Genomic DNA, 12,520 nt, shown 5'->3' on the forward strand with positions numbered 1-12,520 from the left:
TGAAAACCCCAGCAGGAGCCCGGTGCTCTGCTAAGCACCTAACAGGCAGCCCCAGGCTAGACTAAAAGCACTTCAGCAGAGCCCGTGAAGCCTGCAATGGCTGAGAGCGCGCTGCTCCCATGTGTCCAGGACACCGGAGTTTCAGCCGTGTTTTCTGCCTTTCCACATTCAAACCACAGCCCCGCAGCCCCCGAAGGCGCTGTGCGGGAGCCGTGTGTCCTGCCCCGCAGAACCCTCCCGTCCAGCAGCAGGCGGTCCGCGGGGCGCAGCGCTCCCGCACCCCGGCTCCTGCTCCGGCGACGGGCAGAGCCCACGGCACTGCGGCCGGGCCGGGGCTTGGAGAGGCGGAGGGCAGAGTCGGCCGTCGGGAAGGTGGGTCCGGGAGGCTGGACCACCCCTTCCCTCTCCTCTCCTCCCCTCCCCTGCCCCGACGTGGGGAGGGGCGGCCCGGCCGCTCCGTGAGTAGCCGTGGCTCCGCCCCGGGGTAGCCGTGCCGGTCGGGGCAGCACCCCCGCCCGCCCCCGGGGCCGTGCGACCCCCGGAGCGGCCGTCGCCGCCCGTGCCCACCCTCCCCGCCCCGCTCCTCGGACCCATATAGCCGCGGGAGGTGGCTCCGGCGCCTTCGTCCCGCCCCCGCCCCGCAGAGGGAGCACCCAGGTGTCTGACCCCCCTGCTTCCCGACAGAGACCTCTTCTCCTTCCCGGCCCGGCTCTTCCCGACATGGCTCTGTCCCTGGCAGGCCAGTCGATCCCCGGAGACGGCGGAGACTCGCTCGGGATGACCCCCGCCGGCCTCGCCTCCTACTACTCCTCTTTGCTCCCTCCCGCCCATTACTTCGAGACGGCCCCCGACTTCTTCCAGCCCCTGAAACCCTTGAGCGGGCTGGTTTCCTCCTCGCCGCCTCTGCCTCCCTTCACCTTCAGCAGGGTCCCCGCTTTTCTGAGCCAGCCGCCCCCCCTGCCCACCGACCCTTTCCCCAGCCTTCCTTTGCCCGTCTACACCAGGCTGCCGGCCCCCTTCCCTCCCAGCGAGGGCTCGGCCCTCGGGACGGGGGCCCCGGGGCCGCTCTCGCCGCCCTACCCGAGCCCCCCGCGCAGGGCTGCCCGCAGCCCGGGGACAGACGGGGCGGCGGGGCAGAGCTACAGGTACCACTTCACCGAGGAGGAGCTCAACGCGGTGCTGTACGGGGCACTCCGGAGCAGCCAGCCCACCGGGAATCTCCACGCCATCTCGGGGCTCCGGCTGTCCCCCGCCAGCTCCGGTAAGGGGATATTCGGCGGCGGCCAGAGGGGCACAGGGTGACACTGGGCGGCACGCGGCTCCTTGCGGCCAGGTGTGCGGGAGGGTTCGGGGACAGTCCCAAAAGGGGTGCAGGCAGCCAGGCTCGAGAGGCATCGCCGGGGGCACGTCGGACTTCCTTTCCCTGCTGTTTTCTCGCGTTACGAGCCCACACCTGGAAAAAGCCGGGCGGTGATTTGGGCTGCGGCCTTTGTCGGGGTGGCAGGACCCGCTCCTGCAGGGCCGGGGCCCTGCTGAAGAAGGGGTTTCTCTTCTGCAGGCGCTGCGGACTCCGCCGCCCCGCTGCTCGACCGGGACTCGCTGCAGCTCCCCGAAGGTAGGGCCCGGAGCGCCCGCGCTGCGCCCGTCCGCGCCGCGCCGCGCTCAGCCCCCTGTCACCCGCAGGGCTCGCGGTGCTGCGGGTGGCCTACGGGGACGTGTCCCAGCTCGGAGTCTTCTGTACGGACACCATCCCGAAAGGAGTCCGCTTCGGCCCTTTCCAAGGCAAAGTGGTCAACACGAGCGAGATCAAGACTTACGACGACAACTCGCTGATGTGGGAGGTAGCGGAGGCACCGTCGGGCTCACCCCGCACCCCCAACGCGGGGCCGGGGCGAGGCTTTCGGCGTCCCCGCTCACTGTAGCCTGCAAGAGGGGCTCGGCCCAGTGTGGGTGGTGGGACTGGTGAGAGCGGGACTTGTGCGGAAGGGTCGGTCAAACCTGATCCTTTTTTCTCTGCTCTCCAGATCTTTGAATACGGTAGCCTGAGCCACTTTATAGACGGGAAGGGAGCCGCTGGCAACTGGATGTCCCTGGTGAACTGTGCCAGGTTCCCCGAGGAGCAGAATTTGACGGCTATCCAGTGCCAGGGACAAATCTTTTACGAGAGCTGCAAAGAAATCTTCCCGAAGCAGGAGCTGCTGGTGTGGTACGGCGATTGCTACGTGCAATTTCTGGGCATCCCCATCAGCTTGAAGGGCATGGCAGAGGGGAAGAAACCGTCGCAGCACCCCGAAGGTGAGCCTGCCAGCAGTCCCTTGGGCGACACTGCCCCTTATTCCCGCGGACGTGTGCCTGGCCTGGATTAGATTCACAAGGAGGGAGGTAAAGAAACACCGGCATCACCCTTCTCCAGCTGTTTTATTTCAAAGACTCCCCAGACCCTCCGACGGTGGGTGAGCGGTCCTGCCGCCCGCAGCCCCGGCCCCTCGGGTCCTGCCCGCCCTCCCTGGGAGCCGATCCCCGGCCGCCCCTTCCTGCAGCATCCGGCCCCCCGAAGCAGCAGCTTCCCCTCGGCACCGGGGAGTCCGGGGGCTGCACCCAGGGCTGCCGGCAGCGCGGAGCAAGAGGCTCCCCTTTCTTCCGCCGGCACCCCGCTCGCAGTCCGCCGCTCCTCGGGGAGTTTTTAAAGTGTTTTTTTGGTCTGACGATTGTAAAACATCTGGTGGTCGTGGGCTGAGCTTGCCTCGGCCCCGCAGCGCCGTTGTTGAGGCTCTCGTTTTGGGAGGAGATGGGCTTTTCGGGGTTATCCCAGTTCTGGTCCTGTTTCATCTGACGATTGCACACCTGATTTTCGTGTAATCAACGCTCTCAGTGTACGAGTGAGGCTTGAAGTTGTTCCGATCCTGTAATGCCAATATTGCTTGCAAAAGAAACGTCAAATGCACTTATGCCAGGGTGAGCAGAGGGTAGTTCTACTTGTAATGTACAGAGAGTGTGATGTTCTTTTAAGCACAGCTTATGTATGGAGAAAACAGATTTGTGCCAGTGCGGGAGGAGCTGAAGCAGGGAAGGGATGGGTCAGCCGGGTGCAGCAGAAAGGGAGAGAAGCAAATTGGCATGAAAATTTGGCATAGAAAATTTTGTACCTGTTGCCTTGAATTGTCTTAAATCAGACAGATGATAAATTGTTCATTTCATCTTAAGGCTTAACCTAAAACTGCTTTTATTAAAGACAGAAAAGGATGTATAAACGTCTGAAATTTTTCTGCTGTTTTTTTCTAAATTCAGTGGTTAAAAATGAATTGAAATACAAAAAACAAACAAACAAAAAAACCACCACCCCCCCAACCAAAGCTAAATAAATGTGGTTTTTTGGTTCGATATTTATTTGTAAATGATAGAAAGGTGTGTAGAATTACTTTTCCTTTTTGGATGGCAGGTAAAATTTGCAGAAAATTCTTGATAAGAAATATCTCACAACGGTTCCATATGGGAAGAAGTTTTTACATGAGACTCTTAAGTTGTTTTTTCACCTTTTTTTGCTATTTATGGATATACAAGGATAAAATCCTGGTTTTGCTGAAGTTGACAGCTAAACCAAATCATTATAGCAGACCGTGGGCTCTAGTTTATTCTCCTCCTTTAAAAAGGCGAGTGGAGCGCTGCGAACGCTCAGGAGACCCGGCACGGATTTTGTTGATATTGCCAACATCCGTTTACAGTCGTTGCCCTCTCAGAGACTTCAAATTTCCCGTGGGGTTCCCAGCTCTGGGAACCTGAACAAAGGATGCAGATTTGATCTGAATCCCTTTTGCCGTGGTGTAAGGGAGAGGTGACACTTTCCCTTCTGCTGTACAGAAGCCGGGGAGAGCTTCAAGTGTGAGCGCTGCGGCAAAGTTTTTGCCTACAAGTACTACCGGGACAAACACCTCAAGTACACCCGCTGCGTGGACCAGGGGGACCGCAAATTTCCTTGTCATCTTTGTGACCGATCCTTTGAAAAAAGAGACAGACTGAGGATCCATATTCTCCACGTTCACGAAAAGCACAGACCTCACAAGGTGAGCCTGCTCCCGGGTCTCTCTTCAGTCACTGGCTCTTCTGAGAGTACTTAATAATAATTTTTTTTTGTCCAGGTAAGATGCTGATAATGTTTCCCCTCTTCCAGTTTCCCTGGCAGTTTCCTGGTGGGACTGCTCAGGAAGAGCTCGTCATGTGCAGCAATGCTTGGTTAAAGAAATTTAAAGGATTTAGGTTTTGGAAAATAAACCCCACAGGTCAATGAGAGTTTAAAAAGAAACAAAATTTCTCCTGGGCTTTTTGGATATTTGCATATGAGTGTTGCTCCTTTTCTTACACAGTGTGAGGTTAACTTGTGTTTAAAGGTGCTTGTCTTGTCCAGAATCAGGGGAGTGATGTCTCCTGTCTTCTTCCCACACACCACCCTTTGGTCTGAGAACTGACCACAGCTTTATCTCTGTCTGTTGGACCAAACAGGGCTTAAAAGTTTTACAGTCAGTGTGAAGCAGATTTTCAATTGATAAAAGCAAACCTTTGAGATGCTTTACTCATCTCCACCAAACACCTTGCTCCTAGCACCAGTTCTCTCTGGCAGCGCTGGGAATGGAAAATCAGATTTTTTCTAAAAGCTTGGGAAGGGCAGGTTTTAGTGCTTGAAATGGCACAGTTAAATCAGTCCTCAAATTCTCTAAATATTTATTTTATAGAACATCCTATAACGTGTATTTTTTTAAATTAAAATATTTTGTAACTAAAATGGCATTATTACAATGTCAGGATATCTGCATGGAATTAGTAACAGATAAAAAAATTCCATTAAATATGAGGTATTAAATACCATGTAATTTCTTTTCCCTTGTCTTGGTAAATTTAAGATTATTTTATTCTTTAGACAGTTTATCTTTTAAGGGGAAAAAAAACAACTGGGGCTTGATATATATATATATATAAGTTTTAAGTGAATTTACAGAAAATTTCAGATTTTTATTACTGAAAATCGATATTGTTGGTTCTAAAAAATAACAATTTTTTTATTAAAACAATTTTGACACAAATGATTTGAAATTGTGCATGTTTTTTATATATATATATGTACATATGCAGGTGAATCTGTTCTTAAAGCCAGACTAAACTTCTGGGTATTTCAATTCATTGCAGTTTAAATTTACTATTGTGTTTACCCATGAATACATAAACACATGTGTATATCTAGATTATATGTAAGAAATGTGCATATCATCCGCATACTTAAGTTTTCCTTTTAACCATGCAGTTACATGCTTCATTTTAAATTTATTCCTTTTCTTCTCCCCAGTGCTCTGTGTGTGGGAAGAGCTTTTCTCAATCCTCCAGCCTGAACAAACACATGAGGGTTCACTCTGGGGAGCGCCCCTACAAATGTGTCTACTGCAACAAGGTGAGGCGAAGCCCTGCCCCATCCCTCCCTCTGCTGTGCTTTGTTTCTTCTCTGCTTTCTTTCAAGAAAATGCTTTGTGTTTACTAGTAACCAGATCAGTTGTGAGGTAAGGTCACAGGGCTGGATGAGACTGAAGAAACAGGGTCTGGTCTCCATCTGACATGGAATTCATGGTTCATCCCAACCCAGTGATCTGCTGCAGAAATAAGGTCTAGGGAAGGTTGATAGCATTTCAAATACCATCCAAAGCACGTAGCTAGATGCAGTATCCCATTTTTTCATCACAGAAGTAATTTTTGGTATTATTGACGCTGCTTCTGGACTGCAATAAACAGATTTAGTCTATAAACTGAACCCACACAATATGATTTGTGCATGCTTCCCTTGAAATATCAAGGCTGTTGGTGGGCAGATGGGCATGGAATTCCACTTACATAAGAACACAAAGAGAATCGCGATCAAAATGTGCTTTGCTATTACTGCCCATCACAGCAGGGATAATTCAGGTGAGCTGTCCCTGTGAAAGTGCTGACAGTCTTGCAGCAGACAGCACGTGGATGCACAGGCTGCTGGAAGATGAATATTGGTAGGGCACCAGGTGTTGAGGAGTGTCCATGTAATGCAGAAACCCATCAACAGTGGTAACCTGCTCCTGATTTTGTAGAAAGAGAAGTTTTGTTTATGACTGGCTGGACTAACACAAAGCTGAAGTGTTCTGCTGTAAAGAATCTTAAAGGAAACTCCTTTTGCCTGTTACATATTTTTGTCTCCCTATGATCCTGAACATACTTGTATGCAGAGATTAGGATGAAATATCGTCTTTAATCTTCTGATCAAAAAAGGAGGTGGCAGAGCTTTATAAGTTACTCTGTAAAGAGATCTCTAAGGACACTTGACCAGCCCCCAGCCAGTTCTGGTTGGACTGTTAATGGATTGGATCAGATTAAGTTATTAGTCCTCAGGATGCAGCTATCCTAGGACATAGCCATCATTCCTGAGGCTGAAAAATCAGGGTCTGTTTTAAAGAATCCTCACCAGCTCCTCCTATGCAATTGCAATTCTCCTTTTCATCTTCTGCCTCTAACAGTGGCTTTGCTTTTCCAGCTACTTTGCTGGAAATCAGCGGTCACTTATTTCAGGAGCATTGTGAGATTAAAGGAACAGTGCTGGGTCAACATCACCATTCTCTCCCCAAAACACATTTTTGCCCTTGATATACTCCTCCAAGGACTTTTGTACAGGATAGGAGTCTGTGATCTTTTTGTGCTCCAAGGTTCCTAGTGAAAGGGTATCTTAAGACGTATTGTTTTTTGCTGTGAAAACTTTACTAGAGAGTATTTATTTTGTGTGCTCTGTAAATAGTGAAGGGCCTGAAATTGTCTCTCTTTGGATAACAAAAAATGGGGAAAACATGGGCAACTTTACAACATTTCCTGATCAAGTTTTAATGAGTTTTATGCCCAAATGGAAGAGAAGTCTTTGTGGCTTTGTTACTTAAATGTGTTAGAAGTGGGGGAACAGGCTGGAAACTCTACCTGCAGAAAGAGAAGAGTATGATGGAGCTGGGAAAATGAACCTGTAAATGATGTATGGTGGGCTGCATGGATGAATTTTAGCAGCTGAATCCCAAGACAGTAAAAGGGTTTAACTTTAAAACCAAAAACTGGAAGGAAAGCCTGCATTATGTTTCCCAAACATAAAGGAGCTGCAAAGCTAATTAGGGCAGTATTGACTTCTTCCCTCTGACATATAGAAGACATTTGCTGGTGTCTTTGGTCAGAAATCTTTCTCTGAGCTTCATCTATCTCTGTAGACTCAGCTACGTCTGCATAGCAATAGCTGTTGCCTTCTGATTCCTTGTTTCAGGGAGTTTTCGTTTATTTTTTTTCCACTTAGCTGAGGATGTGAGCTATTTCAGGACTTAATCTTTAGGGTAACGTGCTTCTGATGGGGTCTGGGTTAGCTGAGGGCTGGGATTGCACGCGTGAAAGCAAATTACTCACAACTCCATCTCCTTTCCGATGATCCCTGCCCTTCCAGGCCTTCACAGCATCCAGCATCCTGCGCACTCACATCCGCCAGCACTCAGGGGAGAAGCCCTTCAAGTGCAAGCACTGCGGCAAAGCCTTCGCCTCGCACGCGGCGCACGACAGCCACGTGCGGCGCACGCACAGCAAGGACAAGGGCTGCACGTGCTCCGAGTGCGGCCAGCACTTCCCCGAGCAGGAGGATTACGACTTCCACATGAAGATTCATGCTGCTCATTAGTCAGGAACCCCGTGGACGTGTCCCGGACCAGCTCACGTGTATATCGGTCTATGTGTGTCTGTTTGTGCGTGGCTGTGTGCGCAGCAGGTGACGCCTGCAGTGGCTCTGGGGGTAGGTCTGGTCTCTGGCACATGACTGAGCACAGGGAACAGGATATAGCCTGATGCCCTGATACTCTGCCTCTCTTCCCATATCCTAATCTCTAAAGGCAGGAGGGATTTCTACCTCTCATAACCCCTTTGTGCACAAATATCACTGTGAGGAGTGTTTCTACGTCCCTAATGCCTGTGGACTGCCTGGTGCAGTCTGTATCAAAGCTTGTGTGAGGGGTGTTTTCATCAGGTGCATTTCTCAAAGCTGATTTAACCTGTTCGTGTTGTTTGGACACATGACCACAAGTATATTGTTGAAATACCCTTAACCTGTCTTTTGGTAATGTTCTATTTAAATGTGAACTTCCTCAGAGATACTGACTGCTGGACCAACAGAGAGCTTTTTTAAGTCATTCGGCGTCTGGGAGACTGAGGGCTCCAGGACTGTGACAGCAACTCTTCCAGAGGGTGCTGGCTGCTGGATAGCCCAGAGGGAGAAGAGTGGGGTGTGACAAGATATATGCAGGTCTGATAGTCCAGCTAGAAGAGATAGTGGATTTTGGTTTTTTTCTTCTCAAGAATTTGGAGGACCAAACATTGGGTGATATTCCTAAGCATCAGTGAGCCATTGGGTGGATAATGCCCAGACAAGTGACCTCACAGAGAAGTTTCATTGTGGACACAGAACAGGCCAGGAGCAAGCAAAATCCCAGCAGTGGGCTCTGCTTTCTGAATTTCCCTGAACCTCTCTGGTTCTGGCCAAGTGAATCCTTACAGTGAGCCCTGATATAAAGGGTGGGCCCCTCTGCTGCCTCCTGGCTTTATGTTCGATGACTGTTGTAGTGGCACTCCCTTCCTTTGCCCAAAATATAAGATTTAAGTGTGTCAAATAAGTGATATCAGGGTTTCTCAGTGCCTAAAACTCTGCACAAGGAATTCCTTCCCCAGCTGGCAGGAAAGGCTTTGCTTCCGTGGGAGGACTGGAAGGTGAGGGACTCCATGTCTTGCTGGACCTACAAGAAAGGCAGGAGTGATTTGTGCAGGTTTATGTACTTTCAAAATTGTTAAGAATTCTTAAGAAAGCAGGATTCCATATCAAGGTGGAATCTTTACTAGGAGACTTAACAAAAAGCCTGTGCTGAAGAACTGCTGAGGATAGGGAGTGCTGTAATTGGTATAGAAGTTTTTATTATCACTGAGTGACCACCAGGACTGGCAGGAGGCTGTGTGTATGAGAGTGCTCACTGTGTCAGCGGGACTGTGCTGCATCCAGGAGGAATAATGGAAGTCCTTTCTGGAGCTAGTGGATAAACACAGGTAGTTCACTATTACTGGGACGATAAAATTCTCTTCAAAGTATCCTAGATCAGCTAGGATTAACAGGAATTTTGCACATAAAATATAAGAAAGTAAAGTTTTTATTTCGTGCCAACTGATACAGTCTCTTTTAATACAACATAGAAACAGAAAAAAATGTTACTTGTACATTTAATTATACCGTGCAGATACTGTATCCTTAAATACATCGATTTGCACTAATTTTTATAAGTTTTTTTTGTATTTAAAGTTGCTCTGTTCTCATTGTTTTCATAGTAAAATTTTTTTTTATATTTATTGAATCATTACTGGTAAACAAAAGAACGAGATCCAGCACTAGGCAGCATCTGAAATAAGCAAGTCCATTTCTGTTGTATGTTTACACATGTAGATTTTAGGGTAGAATGAAAGTCATGCTCTGATCATTGTTTTTTGCTTATTTTAACACTGAATATTACTATAATACAGCAAGCTAAGTTTTTTACGTATTAAGGGATGAATCCCTGACCCCTAAATAGGTAAAATCCACACCTGAGCAGAAAATTATCACAGTACTTACGTGTACAAACCATGCTGCAGAATAGGTAGGGGAACTGAACCTTTCTTCCAGCTGCCTGCTGTTAGGATAGATACAAGCATACAAAATCCTGGCCAACAGAAACAAGAATTATGCATGTGAAGCCTTTGTTAATTCAGTCCCTTAAAAAAACACTGAAATAAACTACCTACTAATGAAGAAAATGTTATGAATGAGAATGGCTTTGAAGTGCTGCGAAATGTTTGGTTAAGTTTCCATGCAGGTAACCTCCTTTTTTGCTCTGAATGAAGGTATATTTAAATGGTGCCTCTGCAGTTCTCTTGTGTGCATTTTCTTTTTCTTGAAGAAACTTCAAATGTCTTGTGCTAAATCATTTGCACTTTTCTATAGTATTTGATGTGTTGCCTGTAAAGGAGTATGTGAAGGGTTATACTTGTACTTGTGACTGAAGGTACTGGCTGTCTTGCACATTAAAACCGTATATGTAAATTTTGATGCTAATTATTGTGCAGAAAACTACGCTATGAAAAGCCAGTGTCCATAAAGGAGACAGAGGAGTCCTGCAAGTTTATTTACTTAAAGAGAGGGAGAGTCCACGGGTTTCGGAAGAATCAGTCCCCTTTTATCCTAAACTCCTGGCTGTGTGTTGCCCTCTTCCTTTCCCCATTGGCTGAGGTACAGCTTTCCCTAACTGCCTTGAACATGTCATTTTTTCCCAAAGTTCAGAAGTTAAAACTATCTAGGTTTTGCAACAGACTTTCCCCCGGGGCCCATTTTTCTATTACCATAAAGTTCAGGAGTTTAAACTGTAGTCAAACTGTATGGGCTCTGTAGAACTTTCAGCATGAAGTTGTTAGAAACATTAAGACCCATCTCAAAGACATTAACACCTGTTTGTCCCAAAGACCCTCATCCATCGAGATGTTTTAAAAGACATTCGCACCCATCTTTCCTATTATCATTACACTTACATTCATGCAAATAGTTAAAATAAATTTTCGGAGGCTACAGTGCCCACTAATGAGCTATGGCTTATTTTCTGCCAGATGCACAGGGTTGTGTATTCGAGGTACTAGCAAATGGATGAAGGGTGTTATTTGTAAACTGTTACAGAGGCAAAGTGTCTCTTATTGGGAATTCTAGTCCTTGTTCTGCTGATCAGCAGCTGACTGCACAAGAAGTCAAAGGCACCCAGTGTCTTGATAGATTTGGTCTTAAGTGCCCCAACAGTTCATGAAAGCTGAGGCCATTCAGTTCTGGATTGAGTTCACTCACACTTGCAAGCAAGATGATGGATCCAGATTGAGCATTAAAAAGAAACTACCTAGCAGCATTTAACTACCCTATAGAGTCATCCTCTCCCTTTTGAATAGCGAGTCCCAGCTGTGCTGGGGCTGGGGACAGTGAGGCTGGCGCTTGGCTATGCACACTTCACAGCAGGGTGGGGAGAAATGGATCAGGAGGAGAGGTCAAACTGAGCTGCCTGCCAGACCAAGGCAGATTTTAGTTTCCTGAAATGAAAATACACTGATTGTCAGAGCAAACATATTGCTGTTCAAGTAGGGGTTAGGAGAGATTAGGGAATGTTCCTGTAGTGTACCTCTACCCTGTGTGTCCAGTCAGCTGAGGTTTTTCTCCCCGAGGATTTGCACGTTTACTTGCACCTTTTGTGGCTGTGCTCTCAGCTGCTGAGTGAATGCGCAGCTCCAGGCAGCTCAGCCAGCAGTGGGGTTTTGGATATTTATACATACAGCTAAGAAGGGGGAGATGGAGGGAGCTTGTGTGCATGCTGCACTTTTTTATCTGGCAGATTCCCAGAAAGACTGCATGGCACAGAAGGACATGTGCAAGAAGGAGGCTGCACTGCAAATTCAGCAGAAAAGAGAATATTTGTGACGGTGTGTACAGGCTCAGCCCTAATGCTGGGCAGCCCCAGCTGCCAGGTCTGTCCTGAGCAGGCATTATGGGGCTCCTGCAGCAACTTTTGATCTGAGGCAGCAGGAAGGACATCCCTGCAGGTCTCGGGAGGCTGGGCTGTGGCCTTACACACTGTACTAAATCCATCTCTTCCATTTCTTGGCATCTTCAAATATAGGACAGAAGTGTTATTTTCCATGACAGTAACTACAGCTATACATTGTGTGCAATAGGTACCTGTGTTTCTCACTCAGTTTGGCTTGAACTGGCTGTGCGGTGATGTCCCTGTCTGGGGTCACATTGTCACTGCATTCACTAAGGCAAAGGATGTGTGTGCACCCTGGCTTTTCTTTCTCTTAACTAGGATTAAAATAGTCCTGCCAAGGAGAGCAGTAAGACAAGTCCCAGGGACTAATCTCTCCTGTAAGACACTAGCTGATTTTAAGTGTTCTGCATTAACTGTCAGAGTTTTTAAAATGTCAATAGAAAGTGATCTAAATAGAAACCAGAGTATGAGGACAATCAACTCTTTTGTTGGAGCAGAGGGGTGCAGGGAGAAAGACTGTGTGAGGCTAACTCCTGAAATGCTCCTCCTGGGTAAATAACAATGGGGAGACAAAAGAAAAGGTGGTCCCAGAGCTCAGGCTTGCAAGTGTGAGAGAACAAAAGGCCTGGCCTCCGACATCTGCTGTCTCTAGCATCTCCTGCATATCCCTGTTTTTCAAACACCTGGTCCCCAACCCCTGCTGTCCCAGTCCCTGTCCTGCTGCTCACTCTGGAGAACAGGGAGGTGGTTAACCACTGAAGGAAGGTGAAAAGCAGCAAGGAGCTTAGTGAATTGAAGATAATGCCACAAATAAATATAGGTCAGTGCCAAACTGTCCATTAAACAAGAGAGATCATTTACCAGAGGAGCCCTGACTGGCTGTCCCCTTCTTAGAACGGCCATTC

At 48.1% G+C, this 12,520-nt stretch overlaps 1 protein-coding gene across 1 annotated transcript; it reads left to right on the top strand.

The window, feature by feature from the left end:
* Positions 1-637: 637 nt before the first annotated feature.
* Positions 638-10,211, top strand: PRDM14 (PR/SET domain 14). The gene is made up of 7 exons (XM_040068781.2): positions 638-1,261; positions 1,559-1,615; positions 1,684-1,841; positions 2,025-2,295; positions 3,859-4,061; positions 5,336-5,437; positions 7,478-10,211. Exons 1-7 carry the CDS (start codon positions 721-723, stop codon positions 7,703-7,705), a joined length of 1,560 nt encoding a protein of 519 aa, XP_039924715.1. The 5' UTR covers positions 638-720; the 3' UTR covers positions 7,706-10,211.
* The last annotated feature ends 2,309 nt before the right edge of the window (positions 10,212-12,520 follow it).

The sequence above is a fragment of the Hirundo rustica genome, chromosome 1 (genome assembly GCF_015227805.2).
Source record: "Hirundo rustica isolate bHirRus1 chromosome 1, bHirRus1.pri.v3, whole genome shotgun sequence".
Taxonomy (NCBI): domain Eukaryota; kingdom Metazoa; phylum Chordata; class Aves; order Passeriformes; family Hirundinidae; genus Hirundo; species Hirundo rustica.

What these genes read in the sequence shown, in the direction of transcription:
- PRDM14 (XM_040068781.2), top strand. Translation starts at nt 721, where the DNA reads ATGGCTCTGTCCCTGGCAGGCCAGTCGATCCCCGGAGACGGCGGAGAC. An exon ending in CTCGCTGCAGCTCCCCGAAG is followed by an intron (nt 1,616 to 1,683) that starts GTAGGGCCCGGA and finishes TGTCACCCGCAG; the next exon opens with GGCTCGCGGTGCTGCGGGTG. An exon ending in ACCGTCGCAGCACCCCGAAG is followed by an intron (nt 2,296 to 3,858) that starts GTGAGCCTGCCA and finishes TCTGCTGTACAG; the next exon opens with AAGCCGGGGAGAGCTTCAAG.